The following is a 19,171-nucleotide window of genomic DNA, read 5'->3' as shown; positions in this document are numbered from 1 at the left end:
TGGTGTGAGTGTATCATGGTACTGAATGGTCCTGGTGTGGGTGTATCATGGTAGTGAGTGGTGCTGGTGTGAGTGTATCTTGGTAGTGAGTGGTGCTGGTGTGAGTGTATCATGGTAGTGAGTGGTGCTGGTGTGAGTGTATCATGGTACTGAATGGTCCTGGTGTGGGTGTATCATGGTAGTGAATGGTCCTGGTGTGGGTGTATCATGGTACTGAACGGTCCTGGTGTGAGTGTATCATGGTACTGAATGGTCCTGGTGTGGGTGTATCATGGTAGTGAGTGGTGCTGGTGTGAGTGTATCATGGTACTGAACGGTCCTGGTGTGAGTGTATCATGGTACTGAATGGTCCTGGTGTGGGTGTATCATGGTAGTGAGTGGTGCTGGTGTGAGTGTATCATGGTACTGAACGGTCCTGGTGTGAGTGTATCATGGTACTGAATGGTCCTGGTGTGGGTGTATCATGGTACTGAATGGTCCTGGTGTGGGTGTATCATGGCAGTGAGTGGTGCTGGTGTGAGTGTATCATGGTAGTGAACGGTCCTGGTGTTGAACTTGGCCACATCTGGACAGTCCACATCTGTATTCTCTCTGTGTACAGATGTTTTCCCGTCAGGGGCAGACCTGCACATTCCTGGCTTATCTTCCTCCGCGGTGTGTTTATCCTCCCGCTGAGTTCCAGCCCCCCGCTGCCTCCTGCTAACACACATCTGAATCCTGCCGGAGGAGCTTTCCTGTTATTGCGGTCGAACCGAAATGTCGGTTTTACGGTCGGCACTCTGAATAAACACGACACACGAGCTGGACACACTCAAACCCCGTGTTTTTGGGTGGGCACACGTGGTACGTGTCCAATCTGTCTCTTTCTCGTCACCTGCCAGTTTTGGGTTCCTATAGAGAGCCGTATCGCGTACGGAGAGCCACATGCGACCCCTCTGGACCAATCCTGGAGATCGCATGTTGCTGCGCCTGTGGGAGGAGACACCGTCCGACCCTCATCCAAGGTCAAGGGGCGCAAACGTCACTCCTTTTGGTCGCTCGAGGCACGTGTACGCGGGGTGGATGATCACTGTAGAGCGCAGCGTGACTCTCCGTACCTCTGGTAGGTGAAAAGAAGCGGCCGGGTACTGAGCGTGTGTCGGAGGGGGGGGGCGCATGATAGTCCGAGGAGTTACAGCAGGGGAACCGGAAACGACTAGGGAGGCGGTAGGTAGTGCTGTCGTTTCGGGTTCGATTCCCCGGCCGGGCGCCAGGGTCCAGGTTCGAATCTCAGTAGGCTCTACCGGCCGGTCAAGCGTCTACACGGTCATGATTGGCTACGTCTAAGAGGGGGAGGCGTGTGGCCGAAGCCATGCGATGGATTGGCGTCCAGTCCAGAATCTTCCTCCGTTACAGCCAGTGTCCACTGTGACCCTGACCAGGATACCAAGGCTCTAAGCTTAGGTAGTAATGAACCCTCGGTGATGAACGCTTCCCTGAACAGTCAGTTGTGGACATTTCTTTAACGCCTGTGATCTAAACAGGTCTGTTTGGTAGTTTCCTATTAAACAGCACTGATTATCAGTGGGCCCATGCCGGTAGGTGTGTTTGCTCAATCAGAGCAAATTATGCAAGCATCAAACTCCAGTAGCTTCGTGCTTGGTGTCTAAAACCATGAGGTATTAGAACAGAACATGACGAAGGTTCTAACGACCGTAACAGACAGACTGCAGATCTCCCAGTTTAGTCATTTCCGGTTCCCCAGTATGAATCCGGTCTGTATTATTAGAGCCGGATCACCACACCCCTCCGAGACGTGTTTACCTGACGGTTTTGGGTTCCCGTGGAGAGCCGTATCGCGTACGGAGAGCCACGTGTGACCCCTCTGGACCAATCCTGGAAATCACAGTTTAGTCATTTCCAGTTCCCCAGTGTGAATCTGATCTAATTCATAAGTTCCGGATCACCACACCCTTCCGAGACGTGTCCAATCTGCGTCTCTTTCTTATCACCTGACGGTTTTGGGTTCCCGTAGAGAGCCGTATCGCGTACGCAGGGTGGATCTCCATAGAAGAAGTGGCGAGGTACAAACATCAAACGCCGGGAGCGTCGTGCTCGATGTCTGAGAGAACACGACAAAGGTTCTAACGACCGTAACAGCCCCGATCATGAATAAAAGGTTTCTTTACGTCTCTGGAGAGTTCTGACAGAAGCTCGTGAGAACTTCTGCTTCTTAAGAACAACCCGAGGCAGAACAGGAAGTTCTCTCGCTCTCTCTCTCTCTCTCTGCTCTGTTCGATCTGTTTCTGTCTCTCTGTATCTCAGGAAGTCGTGCTCAGGGCGAGCGGTAAATATAACCACCCCCCTAAACCCCAAACACACACACACACACACACACACACACACACACTCACACACACACACTCACACACACACACACACACACACACTCCTCCCACACGTACGCTACAAGCCGTAATCACAGTTTATCCAGCACTTCAGCTGAAATGAGCTCATCGTTAGTTTTTACTGGAATTCACAACAGTTTATGTTTTTATTCATAAATCCTGTGAATAAAGAGAATGCAGATGTTCACGGTACGGCTGAGGGCTCCGTACAGATGTTTTAGACCATGACATTTACATTTTCAGTAGAGATGGGACGATCGATCGGCTATGAATCGGTATCGGCCGATTTTTTATCAAAATATGCTATCGGCGATCGGACGATATTTCCTAAAAGCAGCCGATCCGATGGTGTGATATATAAAGACCGTGTTAAGTTAACAGCTCAGTGGATCGATCCAGACTTTGAGCTACGAAGCACCAACCATCACATCACCATTCATCAACCATCGTACAGAAACCATCGTGAAAGCTCTTACGATGTAATTTTGCTGATTGTAATATTTACTTTAAAAAGATAATTCGACCCGGTCACATCTGAGTGGATTCTATCAGCACGTTATATAAACTCCTGGTTCACTTTGGTAAATCGTGAGCGGTTCTTACTTGTGATGTAGATGAGAACAGAAGACGTTACAGAGCCAATCAGAGGCAAAAGTTTATTCATTACCAAATTCGTTAGTTCAGGATCATCTGCTGAACTTTTAGGATCAGAAAACTTTTAGCTGCTTAGACGGAACGAGTCTGACTCGGTTACAGATCTGTGCTAATAACAGTGTAATGAAGCTTTTTAATGTAAGAGAGTCACACAGAATGTTCTGTAGTAGCTGGTGTTTATTTAAAACCACGACATTTAATTAATAACAGTAAACACGGAGAGATAACCGAGAAGAGAAACTTACGCTTCACATAAAAACGAATCGACTCATGAATCAATGAATCACTTATAGCGATACTGTGAACAAAGCGTCTCTTCTAAAGGCACAAACACACACACACACACACACACACACACACACACACACACACACACACACACACACACACGCGCGCTGCTCCGGTTTATCTTTACTGTGAGGCTCTTTTTAAGTTTATTTACTGCTAATACCCCCCCCCCCCCCCCCCCCCCCCGATCGGAATCGGCTATCGGCCGATGTCCCTGAAAGGAGATCGGAGATCGGAATCGGTGCCAAAAACCCCGATCGGTCCATCTCTAATTTTCAGCATTTAGCAGATGCATTTTATCTAAAGCGACTTACAGCACTGTGACAGTATACAGTCTAGGCAATTGAGGGTTAAGGGCCTCGCTCAAGGGCCCAACAGTGGCAACCTGGCAGTGCTGGGGCTTGAACCAGCGACCTTGTGGTTACCAGTCCGGTACCTTAACCACTAGGCTACTGCTAGAATCAGAGGGGCGTCCGGATACTTCTGAAGGATGGAGCGAGCGTGTTGGGGTTGTTGCTCGGTAGATTGATGCGGTGGATTTACGGTGAGCTTTACTCTCCACACTGACAGCGTGAGGGATGAGTTCGGCGCCCCGAGTCGCCGCCGCCGCCGCCCCGTGACTTCACGCCCGAGGCCTTTGATCCACGTTCACCGAAACGCTCGTCTCACCCCGGATGATTTACGACGTCGTCTGTGGCGTTGATTGAGATCCTGGGCTGTCGAGAGGACGGGGCTGTGTTCCAAATCCACCTCGATGACTTCTTTCTTTCTTGTCTTCGGGGTTCGAATCTGAGCAGGTAGACCACGACCGGGCGTCTAGACAGACAGGATCGGTTACGTCTGACGGCGGAAGCCCCGTGTGGGGCGTATTCCTGCCTTTCGACGAGTGCTTTCAGGAAAACTGGACCCACTGCGATCCTGACCAGGATAAAGCTGTGGTAAAAACATGAAAAGGAAGGAAGGAAGACGGCGGTTCTAATGTTTTGGCTCATCGGTGTAAGTGTAGATCAGCGTCATCATGATGTTTATGTTTTAGCAGAACTGTATCCTGGTCGGGGTCGCGGTGGGTCCGGTTTCACACCCCCCCGACATGGACAGGGCGCCAGTCTGTGGCAGGTTGGAGTGAAGTGAGGGGGTGTGAATACTTTCCGGCGGCGTATCCGAGCTCGGCGCGGCCTTGAGTGTGATTGATGAAAGGAAACGACTTCCTCTGACGTCAAGTACTAATCCCAGCGGCTCCCGTAAACGCAGCCGGATTCCGAATTCTGGAGGACCAGATCCCTGCTGTGATTGGTCGAGATTCTATAAGCCAGATCCCAGTGTTTCAGATCTATTGGCTGAATTACAGCAGTTACAGCTTTTACTGGCCGGATTCCATCAGTAGATCCCAATATCACAGGTCTGGGTGGATTCCAGGCACAGCTCTGATTGGCCAGATTTAAGAAATCACGTCCCGTAATGGAGAGCTCAAATTTTAGATCTAGCACAGCGATCAGCTCTGTCCGACCAGATTCTATTAGCAGATCCCAAAATCACAGGTTCGACTAGGTTGCAAGCACCGCTCCAATTGGTTAAATCCTGTTAGCACAGCTCTGATTGGTTAAATCATGTTAAATCATAGATCCAGCATGGTGATCAGCTCTGACTGACCGGATCCTATCAGCAGATCCCAGTAACACAGGCTCAACTGAATTCCAATCACAGGTCTGATTGGGTAAATCATGATATGTTAGCACAGCTCTGATGGGCCAGATCCAAGAAATCACGTCTTTAATGGAGATCTACGATTTTAGATCTAGCACAGTGATCAGCTTGTACTGACCTGATCCCATCAGCAGATCACAGGTTTGACTAGGTTGCAAGCACCGATCCAGTTGGTTAAGTCATGTTAGCACAGCTCTGATTGGCCAGATTCAAGAAATCACGTCTTTAATGGAGATCTACGATTTTAGATTTAGCAGAGTGATCAGCTCTGACTGACCGGATTCCGTCAGTAGATCCCAGTATCACACGTTTGGCTGGATTCCAATCAGAGGTCTGATTGGTTAAATCCTGTTAGCACAGCTCTGATTGGCCAGATCCAAGAAATCACGACTACAATGGGGATCTTCGATTTTAGATCTGGCACGGTGATCAGCTTGTACTGACCTGATCCTGTCAGCACAGCTCTGATTGGTCAGATAATCAGAATAATTGAGGGATTTAATTCTTTATTCACATATAGCTTTTTTTTTAGGAGGGACGCAGGGTCAGGTACTGTACGTCACCCCCGGAGTCGAGAGGGTTAGGGGCCTCGCTCAAGGGCCCAACAGCGGCTGCATAGCAAAGCCAAAATTCAAACCCAGAGGAGTGTCAGGGGTGCCCGGTTATTTTCAGGCGCGGGGTCACGGTGGTGGTGCGATGCGTTTGTCTACATCATTACCGCGCTCACCGCAGCCCCGTTCCTTCCCCGGCCCCGTCGTTCCCACGAGTCGGTAATGACCCATAATTCTGAGTAAATACCCCCCGACAGGGCGTGTTCGCTCCCAGCGAGCAGCTACACGTTCAGTATGAGGGAATTTCTCATCACGGCGGGTCGTAGCGCTAATACTGCTCATACTGAAACCACACCGGGGTTAATAACGCCTGATACAATCAGACACGCCTGTAATTTTACGCTTCACTCGCTTTCCTCTCCTGACGGTCCGGTCGTGGGTGTGTAATGGAGCCGTGTGGGGGTGAAAGTGAGGAAAGAAAAAGGTCAGAATGAGTGTTTTAGGGTCCCTGATGCCAGTAGGTGTCTTTCCTGTGCTGATGCAGGTGTGAACTGACCTTCACGCCTCGATCTCGGCTCTGTGTGAGACTGTTATGGCTGCACAGCGTGAAGATGTGAAAAGAATCTTCCAAGGTCGCACATCACATCACGTTATATTATATTAGTTCATTTGTTTAGCTGTTTAATAAGATGAAGCAGAATTAAAGCTGCAGTACGTAACTTCTGTGTGTGTGTGTGTGTGTGAATGGCGCCCTCTCTGGCAGACACGTGTAACTGCAACCGTTTGCGGTAAACATTTAGATAAAAGTCATTTTTACCGAGTTATTCCTCTTAGCCTGTTCTGTAGTGTTCATGAGGTGTCTGAGGTCAGAGCAACAGTTTGGGGAAGGACCGCTCCTTCTTCAGTATGCACTTTATACAGCGTTGTCATGGCGACAAAGACGTGATTTAAAAAAGGTGTTGTTGGGTTTTTTTTTTGCATTTCCACCCTGATTTAGTCACATCCAGTTTAATTTTATGCTTTAATATTGCTTCATCCTGGTCAGGGTTGCTGTGGGTCCGGTTCCCCCAGAATCACTGTGCGCTATGCAGTAACACGACGCTTCCTCAGACAAAATCGGTCGATTGTACAGGTGGGATTCAAACCCTGGACGTACCGCTGGCCGAGGAGAGCCGCAGACTGGCACACGTCCCGTCCGCTGTACACCTGCCACACATAGCTCACACACACACCTACACATGTACACACACACACACACACACACACACAAACACATCTACACACACACACAGACACACAACCACATCTACACACAGACACCTACACACACACACCTACACACAAACCTACACAGACACACAACCACATCTACACACACACACACACACCTACACATCTACACACACACACACCTACACACACAGACACACAACCACATCTACACACACACACACATCTACACACAAACCTACACAGACACACAAACACATCTACACACACACACATCTACACACAAACCTACACAGACACACAAACACATCTACACACACACACATCTACACACACAGACACACAACCACATCTACACACACACACACCTACACACACACACACATCTACACACACAGACTCACAACCACATCTACACACACACACATCTACACACAAACCTACACAGACACACAAACACATCTACACACACACACACACCTACACACACACACACACACACATCTACACACACACACACATCTACACACAAACACATCTACACACACAGACTCACCTACACACACAAACACATCTACACACACAGACTCACCTACACACACACAGACTCACCTACACACACAAACACATCTACACACACAGACTCACCTACACACACACAGACTCACCTACACACACACAGACTCACCTACACACACAAACACATCTACACACACACAGACTCACCTACACACACAAACACATCTACACACACACAGACTCACCTACACACACAAACACATCTACACACACACACACTCACCTACACACACAAACACATCTACACACACACACACTCACCTACACACACACACACCCCACATAGCTCATTAATAGATCAATAGACATTGATCTTAGTAGTGCTGTAGTGTGTTGTACCGCTGTACCACCCGGGCGCCGGTGCCCGCCTGTATAACATGCTGTAATTTTCTTCCCCAGTTACTGAGTGAGAAGATCAGCGGTGCTGAAGGGACGAAGCTGGATGACGACTTCATGGAGATGGAGCGGGTAGGAACACGATAAACCTTCCACACCTTTAATGCTCTGCCTGATCCTGGTCTCTGTGTGTCCTGGAGCTAAAACTGATTATTGTTCTTGTTTTCCGTCCTACAGAAAATCGACGTCACCAACAGGTCCGTGTTTGAGCTTCTGACCAGAACCACCGAATATCTGCAACCAAACCCGGGTAACAAATCACCACACACGGCACGGGCAAAAGTATCGGGACGCCCCTTCTACATCTGAATTTATGTGTGTGTGTGTGTGTGTGTGTGTGTGGGGATGACGTTACAGCGTCGAGAGCTAAGCTGGGAATGCTGAACACCATGTCGAAGATCAGAGGGCAGGTGAAGACCACCGGCTACCCTCAGACCGAGGGGCTGCTGGGAGACTGTATGCTCCGGTACGGCCGGGAACTCGGGGACGACTCTACATTCGGTACGCACACACACACACACACACACACACACACATACACATATTACAGACACACCTACATACACACATACACACATCTGCTTACACACACACACACACATCTACACACACACATCTACATACACACACACCTACACACATCTATAAACACTTACACATCTTCATACACACACCTACACACACACACATATCTACACACTCACACAGACACCTACACACACATATCTGCATACATACATACACCTACACACAATACACACACACAACTACACAAACACCTATAAACACACATCTATACACACACACACACACCTACAGACACTTACACACACACCTATACACACACCTATGAACACACACCTGTACACTGACATCTACACACACCTACACACACACACATGTACACACACACACACACCTACACACATCTACACAATAGGGCTGGACGATTTTGCAAAAGAAAAAAAATCTCGATTATTTTAAAATTATACCCGATTGTCGATTACGACTTCGATTTTTTTTGTTCTTGTATAATGCAATTAAAATAAGACTCAAATTTCTTTTTTTGCATTGTAATTAAAGGCTGCGGAAGTGCAAAAATAGTAACAGCACCACCTATAATTATCCTTTTAAGGGACTCAAACTTTATAACAATAACGATATCACAATAATGAACAATAATTGAAACAAAATAGATCTGAATGATCTATATCCTTATCTATCTATATCTAAGAATAGCTCACAAACAACTTTAATTTTAAATAATGTTCAGCAGAACCTCCTTACATTAGGAAAAAAACTACAAAAAGTTCTTTACAGGTTTCTTAAAAGGAACACGAGCCTGTACTGTACTGTTTCCACCACTGAGTGAGTCTGTATCAGTATCTACACTGGGGGGGGGGGGGGGGGGCATCAAGTGATCACTCAGCTCAGCTTTGATTTTGTCCTCTTGTGATTTGGGGGGTGGATACAACATTTTAAACATGTAAGGATGTGTAATGTGTCATTTTAGTCCCATAAAACTTTCAAACTGTATTAACCACTATTATGTGTCGTAGAATGATTCGATTCTATTGAACTGCACCTTTAAGCCAAAATAAAGGAACCGATTCACGCATTTGGGAGTCGTTACATACATACGGCTCTTTAAAAGGAACCGAGACAAAAGATCCGACTCCCTATCGCAGAATTCACTGCAGCAGTTTCCCAGACGCGATTTCTTTACTCAGTAACGGATGTGATTTAAAATGTAGTGAATTACAATTCTTAGTACAAAACTTACTTAAGTAAAAGTAAAATTACAGGCTGTAAAATCTACTTTAAAAAGTACAAGTACACAAAAAAACGACTCAATTACAGTAACGCGAGTAAATGTAACTCGTTACTTTCCAGCCAATCCTGATCGCGCTCATTGGCTCCGTATCGTGATTCAGTTCGGCGGTGTTTGATTCAGTGAATCTTAATGAAACTTTTCTGTTTGTGTCTCGTTTTGCCGATCGTGTTTGCGCTCCTTGTTACTGAATCTAACCGTTAGCGTGTAGAATCCTTGTTATCTTCCGTTTACTGTTTTGGTTTTCGCTGGTTTTGGACTCTACCTGGTTTTGTACACTGTTTTCGTCCTTTTTATATGAAACTTTCCCTGATTTATATTCCGCGGGCGTCTGCTCAGTTTCTGCCTCGTGACATGTTGGTATTTTAATTAAAATATAAAGTATGTAAACAATCGCGATTGTCACATTTCTAACATCGGGTGAAATGTAACCGAATTAATCGTGAAAATCGCCCAGCCCTACTACACACACATACTGTACATCTACATACACACACACACCTACACACAGACACAAACACACACCTACACACACATACATCTACATACACACACACACCTACACACAGACACAAACACACACACACCTATAAACACACACCTACACACACATACATCTACATACACACACACATGTACACACACACATGTACACACACAGACACAAACACACACACACACACACACACACCTACACACACCTATAAACACACACCTATACACACACAGACACACACACACTCACACAGACAACTACACACACGCACAGACACATCTACACACACACCTACACAAACACCTATACAGACACACGAACACCTACACACACATACATCTACATACACACACACTTACACACATACACACCTACTTAAATACTTGTAGACACACAAAGACACACAGACACCTACACACACCTACAAGCACATCTACATACATACACACACACCTATACACACACGCACCTACACACACAGACACACACACCTACACAGACATACACAAACCTACACAGACACACACACCTATACACACACGCACCTACACACACAGACACACACACACACACCTACACAAACACACATGTTCTAAATTCTTGTCTTACAGCAGAACTCTTTTTAAACCCAACTTTGCTTTAAGTTTAGTCATCTTCAAGTCCCTCCACCACTAACTGCTCATGCTTAAATTCTAAACCATGTGGCCAAAAGTATTTGGACGCCCCTCCTAATTACTGAGCTCAGGTTGTTTCAGCCACCCTGACTGTGACTCACAAAACCAGCCGCTCTTCTGAGAAGCTTCTCACAAGACTTTGAAGTATGTCTGTTGGAATTTGTGCCTGTTTGGTCAGACCATGACAGCATCTGTGTGGCTGGGTGCTGATTGATCAGTCGGTGTTCCGGGTTCGTCCCAGAGCTGTTGAGTGGGGCTGAGGTCGGGGCTCCGTGCAGGACACTGGAGTTTCTTCTTTTGTGTTACAGGTGCTGCATTAGTGGACGTCGGTGAGGCTCTGAAACAAATGGCCGACGTTAAAGACTCGCTGGACATCAACGTGAAGCAGAACTTCATCGACCCTCTGCAGACGCTGCAGGACAAAGATCTGAAGGAGATCGGGGTGAGTGAGTAACGTCACTGGGGGGTCGGTGTTCAGTTATACCTGCTCAGGTCTTTGTTGCACACCAGGTATTGTAAAAAAATAATACTCATTAAGTAAACTTGTATGCGAACGCCCCCTTGTGGAGGCTTTATATGACATCAGGGAGTGTGAGATGCATCGTGTTGCCTGGGTCGCTTGAAAAAAAAAGTGAAGCGTTAAAACATGCTAACCCACCAGTACCGACATTTCTAGCTCTGCTACTGGTGGGCCGGACGCCTACACGGACATCGATTGGCTGGTTGAAGGAGGGACGGCTGTAGGGTTCATCATAACTGCTGCAGTTACGACCTCTGCTGGCTGATCGATGGTGCTGCACAAAGACGAGGGATAATAAGAGATTGTGCATGACTCTCCGTGGAGGTCTGCAGCAGTAGAGGTGAATTGGATATGCCTAAATTGGGAGGAAAATTGCCTGGAAATGCAAATAAACACAAATAAATAAAATAACTGTTTTTAGGAGGCAGGGCTGCATGGACGTGTGTTTTTGGAACATGTCTACCATCGAAATGACCACATGCACCCTTAAACCGCGCCTCTTTTTCCCCTCAGCATCATCTAAAGAAGCTGGAGGGGCGGCGGTTAGATTTCGACTACAAGAAGAAGCGCCAGGGGAAGATCCCCGACGAGGAGATCAGACAGGCCGTGGAGAAGTTCGACGAGTCCAAGGAGCTCGCCGAGAGGAGCATGTTCAACTTCCTGGAAAACGATGTGAGATCTACCGACAATCTGTCTGTTTATTAATCTAACTGTCCGAAAGTATACGGACACCAGGGGGCGCTGCGGTTTAACACGCTGGCACATCAGCGCCGAGATTTCGGCTCTGCCGTCAGCCGACCGGGCGCCTACACAGACAAACGATTGGCTGTGCGTCCGAAAGGGGAGGGACGAGTGCCGCTGGTGCGAGTGCGGCCCCTGCTGACCGGTCGAGGCGCCTGCACAGGGGGCTGGCTCTGGCACAAACACAGAATGAACTTGTACTTGAATGCTCCCTTGTGGAGACTTTACGTTACATCTTGTAAACCACAGTGGGACCAGATTGCCACCGTTTTTATTAATTTATTTAGTTTTGATGCATCGTTTGTGTTGCTGGGGACTATGAGACCCCGAAGGGCCACGTGACACCCACAGCCCTCTTCCATCGCCCGGGGTGTGGGTGTGGCTGCGGTGATCACGTCTTTTGATGTGCTGCTGTCCAATCACGTTTCGCGTTCGTGCTCGGCCGTTCTGACCGCGTTACCGCCTCCCTCCTGCAGGTGGAGCAGGTGAGCCAGTTATCGGCTCTGATCGAGGCAGCGCTGGAGTATCACCGCCAGTCCTTCGACATCCTGACGGAGCTCGCTGACAACCTACAGAGCAGGTAGTTCCCCTAGTTACAGTCCGAAACACGAAGTGGCCAATTTATTAGGAACAGCATGCCGATACTGGGTTGAGATGTTGAGATTCAGGTCGTCATGCATCAGAATAACATCAGATATTTGTTTTATTTTTAATTTTTTCCTGCAGGATAAACACAGCCAGCAGTAAAGCCAAAAAAGAGTTTAAACCAAGATCCGTCGTCTCCAGTCTAGACACGGCCGACATCAACCAGCACAACGGCCTCTCCTACACCCCCTCCATCAAATCCTCAGGTACCTCCAATACTCCCAAACATTCTGTGCACATAAAACTTCATTTTCCTCCATTATTTTGTGTAGGACGTCTCTTTTCAAAGCTCCTCCAATAAGACGAACTGTTTGATACGAGGCAGTAAAAGCGACTCAGGCCGTACGAACAAAACTTAGCGTGACTTACTGTAGTAAAACAGCGAGTGAGGAATGTGATTAGTGGAGGAACTTATGAGCAGTAATAATGAAGAGAAGTTTAGTGCTCCTGTCTCCTTCTTTTACTACATTAAACCACGTTAAGCTTCATTCTGAACCAGAAGCGTTTTAGACTCTCTTACCCCTTTACCACCGACGCGGAACGGAGCCGTTCAGGTTCCCGAACTTGATTTTGAACCGGTTCCGCGTGTTTCCCCCGAAAAAAAGAGGTTCCAGACAGTGAACTAGCGGGCCAATCTGGCACCACAGGATACTGGGTTATTCAGCCCGAACCGTGACGTCACCTGTGGGCGCGTCATGTTGTACAGCATAGCGTTAGCACCAATGGCGTCAGCTGGTGTCTCGTATGGAGCTTAATGCTGCATTTTTATCTTTTAAACTTCACCTGATCACATTTTGAGCCAGTTTGCCGCTGATATTTTTTGAAAACGCCTTTAAAAAGATGAACTGTGAGATATTACGTGATAAAAGTGACCCGGACAGAACGGAAAACGTTTAGCGTGAAAAATAAAGCGTGAAGCTTTTTCGACTCCCCGAGCTGCATAAACACACGTGAAGTAAATCCAGTTAAACACAGATACATGTGGAGCTGTTAGACTGGGTTTGATGGTTATTTCACACAGATGTTTGTTCGTGTCGTGGAACTTTAGTGTTGTTTCACCGCTCGAGTCGAGCGCTGAGTAAACCGGCTATTTGTGCCAAGGGTCGCGGTGAGAGCGAAGCGCAAAACGCTTCTCACATTAATGAACCAAATAAAACAACAACTGAGACAAACAAGTCACGTGTTCTTATCACCGATAGTTGATCTGTAACAGCAGCACAAATCCCCACAGGTAACATACACGCTCCGCCATGATATCACTACTCTTAACTTTCGTTAAGCAACGCCCACTGTTGATGACGCAGGCTTGGTTCTCAAAAACTGGTGGAAATGCGCGTCGGTTCTCTAATAAACACCAAGGTTCTAAGAAACCTGAACAGAACCGGTTCAAGAACCATAGTTCTTTTGGTGGAAAAGGGCTCTGGGAGAAGCTGATTCTGATTCTCACCATTTCTCAGAAGCTGGAGCTGTAACACAAGTTTAAAAGTGAAACAGGGAGGAGAATCCAGATAAACACAGATACATGTGGAGCTGTAACCCTGGATCTGACGCTTATTCCACACTGATGCAGATTCAGCTCAAATTCACACGCTGATGAGGGTTTACTGCTCGAGCCGAGCGCTCAACAAAACGGCGATTCGTGCCGAGGCTCACGTCGAGTGAAAAAAACACTTCTCATGTGAAAGCGCCATTAGGAGGTCATGGTACAAAATGAAAGAATATACTGTATATCATATTAAAATATAGAATTAATTTGATATAAAATGATTCTCAGGTGCTGAGTGTAACATGTTGATGTTAATTTTTGTCTCTGTTACAGAGATCCAAGTGAACCACAAAGTAAACGGAAAAAGTAGGTCCTTCACTCACTCACTCACTCACTCACTCACTCACTCACTCACTCACTCACTCACTCACTCACTCACTCACACACTCACTCACTCACACACTCACTCACTCACACACTCACTCACTCACTCACTCACACACTCACTCACTCACTCACTCACACACTCACTCACTCACTCACTCACTCACTCACTCATACTGAATAAATTATCCTCTGTTATTTCTGGATTTTTCCTTCCTTTATCTCCCAATTTAGTCATATTCAGTTCCCCACTGTGAAGCTGGATCACCACACGCCCCTCTGCAATATGACACGTGTCCAGTCTGTGGCTGCTTCTTAGTGTTGGCTTCCCATAGAGAGCAGTATAGTGCACGGAGAGCCACACTAAGCTCCCGTGTATATCAGTGGCGATTTCTCTAAGACTGCAAGTGAAGCTCAGCTTCCCCTAAAATGTCAAAAATTAAATGGTCAAATAAGTACAGTTGTGTTAACATTTCATTGACTACAAATGCGTTAGAACACGTTCATCTCGAAGACGAGTTGGTTCAGAATCAGCTAATTATCACAAATCGACTGACTCGAACTTCTCGTACATTCCCGGAGCCTCGATGCAATTTGCCCGCAGAAGCTGAGCGTCTCTTCACTTCTATGGGGCTGCATGGGAGGGTTTTTTTTCATTGCTTCGAAACTCGTCGGTCATTGGATAAATGCCACGATTTTGTCCCGCCCCCGGACGCTGAGCGTCTCTGGGGGTGAACGGAGCTGTGGGCGGGTCTGGACGCTGAGCTTCTGCAAGATGATTGGAGGATCAGTCGAAAGGCTGAATCCCATTTTGATTGACAGCTATCACTGGGAGCTTCAGTCCCATCGCGGATTTTGCGAGTGAAGTCGAAAGACAAACTGCTGCAACCCATTTCAGGCCATTTTCCTTAAAAGGAACGGAGGGCAGAATTTATATTTAAATAAATTGACAAATTTTATGATGTAAGCCGACAATGAGCTTGCCCTCTTTGAAAGACCAGCAGCCACCACTGGTGTATATATGTACTGTATATATTCCTACAATACATATATATACATCTATAGGTGATGTAATATCAGGCTTTCTCCCTCTCAGTTTGTTGAGCGCCACCTGCAGGCCAGTGGCACCACTGAGATTTGAACTCATGTCTTTGAGGTGGTGGTGGTGGAGATTCAGACCCCTGCAGCACCTGAACCCCCTCGTTTTTCTTTCATCTGTACATTTGTGATGGTGTTTAAGTCCGTGTTTGATGTGTTTGTTGTGTGTTTGACCCACATCGTGTTTCTTCTTCACGTTGGGTTCAGTCGATCACATCAACCATCCACCTCCATTCAACCCCACCTGGTCTGAGAGCCCCATCGCTAACACTCGTGAGTATCATCACACCTGAATGTTATTCATACACTCGGACGCATAGCAGCGTTGATAATTGGGTGACATCTGAACTTTGTGCTTTTTCGTGTGTAACAGAGACGGAGGCGCACATGGACCAGCCGTGCTGCCGCTCGCTCTACCACTTCGAACCCGAGAACCAGGGCGAGCTGGGGTTCAAGGAGGGCGACATCATCATCCTGACCAATCAGATCGACGAGAACTGGTACGAGGGCATGATCAACGGCGAGTCGGGCTTCTTTCCCATCAACTACGTGGAGGTCCTGGTGCCCCTGCCGCAGTGAGGCCGGCTCTCGCACCCTGACGGACTCTATTCTATCGTTTCGATATATCCAGAATACGTTTTATTATTTGGAGTCGTTCGCTGACCTGGATGCCTGAAAACCAGGAGGATTTTATACGTTTCAGTATTTATTTCTTGTCCAGACGCCGTGATGCTGCTCACGCTTCTGATTTCCTTCGCCGCACCTCCTCGCCCCGTTTTTACGCCGGGCGACCGCGCTGCCTCGCTCTCTGCCTTTCTATGTTTATTATAATGTTTTCCGCCGGCAGTGCTCTTACGCGTCTCTGAGATGAAATGAAATGTATTTACGAGTATCGGTACTGTTACTGCGGTGAATGTTTACCTCCTGGAGAACTTCCTCTCTCTCTCTCTCGCGCTCGCTCGCTCGCTCTCTCCGTACCTGTTCACACGAGAGTCGTGGTGATCATATATGGCGAATCATGTTAGGCGTGGACGATCTGCTTTTTCATGACGAACGACATGCTGTGCATCCTGCATCGCCCTCCGTTGATGCCAAAACATGCGAACGTGACCCGGTTCTATGAACGACCGAGGTTCTGGAGTGTGGCGCACTGCCCACTTCAGCCGTGTTCACCTGATTGAACTTTGATCCAGTTTGCTGTTTGCTGACCTTTTCAAAGCTCCTCCAGTGAGACGAACTGTTTGATACGAGGTGGTAAAAGCAACTCAGGCCGTACAAACATTTACATTTTCAGCATTTAGCAGACGCCTTTTATCCAAAGCGACTTACAGTACAGTATACAGTCTGAGCAATTGAGGGTTAAGGGCCTTGCTCAAGGGCCCAACAGCAGCAACCTGGCTTTTGATTACTAGTCCTTTACTAGTCCAGTACCCTAACCACCAGTACCCTAACCACTAGGCTACGGCTTATACAGTATGTCAATAGGCAAACACGGGCGACAATAGTGAGAAAAAACCCCAGAAAGAAACCAACCTGTCTTGAACCTGGAGAACGTAAACGTCCACGGTTGTTGGAATATGAATTCCAACGAGCACGTTACAAATGTTTGTTTACATTTACAGCTTCAGTCCAAACAAAGCTTAGCGTGACTTACTGTAGTAAAACAGCGAGTGAGGAATGTGATTAGTGGAGGAACTTATGAGCAGTAATAATGAAGAGAAGTTTAGTGCTCCTGTCTCCTTCTTTTACTACATTAAACCACGTTAAGCTTTATTCTCAACCAGAAGCGTTTTAGACTCTGGGAGAAGCTGATTCTGATTCTCATGATTTCTCAGAAGCTGGAGCTGTAACACAAGTTTAAAAGTGAAACAGGGAGGAGAATCCAGATAAACACAGATACATGTGGAGCTGTAACCCTGGATCTGCACCTTATTCCACACTGATGCAGATTCACACTCTGGTGACGCTTCTAATGTGAACGCTCCCTAAAAAGGTGGAGTGGAACCGATTTAAGGTCCAGATTTATTTTATTATGGGTTGTGCACATCTCTGTGCATCAAGGTGCTTCGATGTTTAAGCTTTTATTACCTGGTAAAATCTGACTCTTCACTACTGATCCGCAGAGAAGGAGCTAAAATATATCGTTTTATTTTCAGTATAATTTACAAGCGATAAATTCTTTTGCAAAATCAATCAACGAACAATCCTCATCATTCAGCTCTTCAACAAGCACCAAAAACAATCGGACCACAGCGTCTCCCTGGATCTTTTGTAGAACACTACTGACCCCCGTCCCTTTTCTTTTGATTTTTTTACTGTTCTGTCTCTCCCTCCTGTCCTGGATTCCCGGAGCGTGAGAAACGGACACGCCTTTATTTCTCTGTTGTTTTGTTTACTCTAATTTATACAGAAAGTGTTTTATAGATGAGAATATTACAGACGTTTTATTATTGCTTAAATAAACCAGAAATGCTGAATCACTGATGAGAGAAAATCGTTCGTCTCTGTTTCATTTCACTAAACACAAACACACACACACACACTAAATGAGCAAAAGTATTCGGACGCCTGACCGTGAGCTTGTCGGGCGCCCAGTTTCAAAAATAAGTGGAACAAGACTGTAAAGTGCAGTATGTCTGTGGGAATTTGTGCCCGTTCTCATTTCTGATGGTGTTCACCACAAAGAGTTTCATTTACAACAAAAAAAAAAACAGCCTTAAATGATTCAGTTCTAATAAATTAATTAATTTGATTCAGTTTTATTGTTTCAGTTGATTCTATTTAGTTTTTTTGATTCAGTTCATTTGGTTCAGTTCTATTGATTCAGTTTCTTTGGATCAATTCTTTTGGTTCAGTTTATTTGATTCAGTTAATTTGATTCTGTTTATTTGATTCAGTTCTTTTGGATCAGTTCTATTGATTCAGTTTTTTTTGATCAGTTAATTAAATTCAGTTCTATTGATTTAGTTAATTTGATTCAGTTTATTTGGTTCAATTCTTTTGATTTAGTTCTTTTAGTTCAGTTCTACTGATTCAGTCCTTTTGGTTCCGTTTATGATTCAGTTTTATTAATTCAGTTAATTTGATTCAGTTTATTTTGGTTCAGTTCCACAGATTCAGTTCCTTTAGAGCAGTTCTATTAATTCAGTTCTTTTGATTCAGTTTATTTGATTCAGTTCTATTGATTCAGTTCTGTTTGTTTAGTTTTATTGATTCAGTCCTTTTAGTTCAGTTCTACTGATTCAGTTCTTTTGGTTCAGTTCACTTGATTCAGTTCGTTTGAATCAGTTCTTTTGGTTCAGTTTATATGATTCAGTTTTATTAATTCAATTCATTTGATTCAGTTCATTTTGGTGTAGTTCTACAGATTCAGTTCCATTAGACCAGTTCTATTAATTCAGTTAATTTGATACAGTTTATTTGGTTCAGTTTATTTGATTCAGTTCTATTTGTTTAGTTTTATTGATTCAGTCCTTTTAGTTCAGTTCTTTTCATGTAGTTTTACTG

General features: G+C 46.0%; 1 protein-coding gene across 2 annotated transcripts in view; it reads left to right on the top strand.

Annotated features, from left to right (window-relative positions):
• sh3gl3a (SH3-domain GRB2-like 3a) overlaps nucleotides 1–18,158 on the top strand; it is a 20,325-nt gene extending 2,167 nt beyond the window's left edge. The window contains exons 2-11 of one of the 2 annotated variants that reach the window (XM_063012382.1): nucleotides 7,793–7,861; nucleotides 7,967–8,039; nucleotides 8,147–8,290; nucleotides 11,099–11,232; nucleotides 11,824–11,982; nucleotides 12,528–12,631; nucleotides 12,778–12,902; nucleotides 14,516–14,548; nucleotides 15,872–15,937; nucleotides 16,038–18,158. In XM_063012382.1, coding sequence (XP_062868452.1) covers nucleotides 7,793–7,861; nucleotides 7,967–8,039; nucleotides 8,147–8,290; nucleotides 11,099–11,232; nucleotides 11,824–11,982; nucleotides 12,528–12,631; nucleotides 12,778–12,902; nucleotides 14,516–14,548; nucleotides 15,872–15,937; nucleotides 16,038–16,243 — 1,113 coding nt within the window. In that variant the 3' untranslated portion in view covers nucleotides 16,244–18,158. The remainder of the gene's footprint in view (nucleotides 1–7,792; nucleotides 7,862–7,966; nucleotides 8,040–8,146; nucleotides 8,291–11,098; nucleotides 11,233–11,823; nucleotides 11,983–12,527; nucleotides 12,632–12,777; nucleotides 12,903–14,515; nucleotides 14,549–15,871; nucleotides 15,938–16,037) is intronic. The other variant, XM_063012383.1, reaches the window with a different exon arrangement.
• Nucleotides 18,159–19,171: the final 1,013 nt, after the last annotated feature.

Source organism: Trichomycterus rosablanca, chromosome 17 (genome assembly GCF_030014385.1).
Source record: "Trichomycterus rosablanca isolate fTriRos1 chromosome 17, fTriRos1.hap1, whole genome shotgun sequence".
Classification (NCBI taxonomy): domain Eukaryota; kingdom Metazoa; phylum Chordata; class Actinopteri; order Siluriformes; family Trichomycteridae; genus Trichomycterus; species Trichomycterus rosablanca.
The sequence above is the reverse complement of the archived record's forward strand: the minus strand, read 5'-3'. Positions and strand labels throughout refer to the sequence as shown.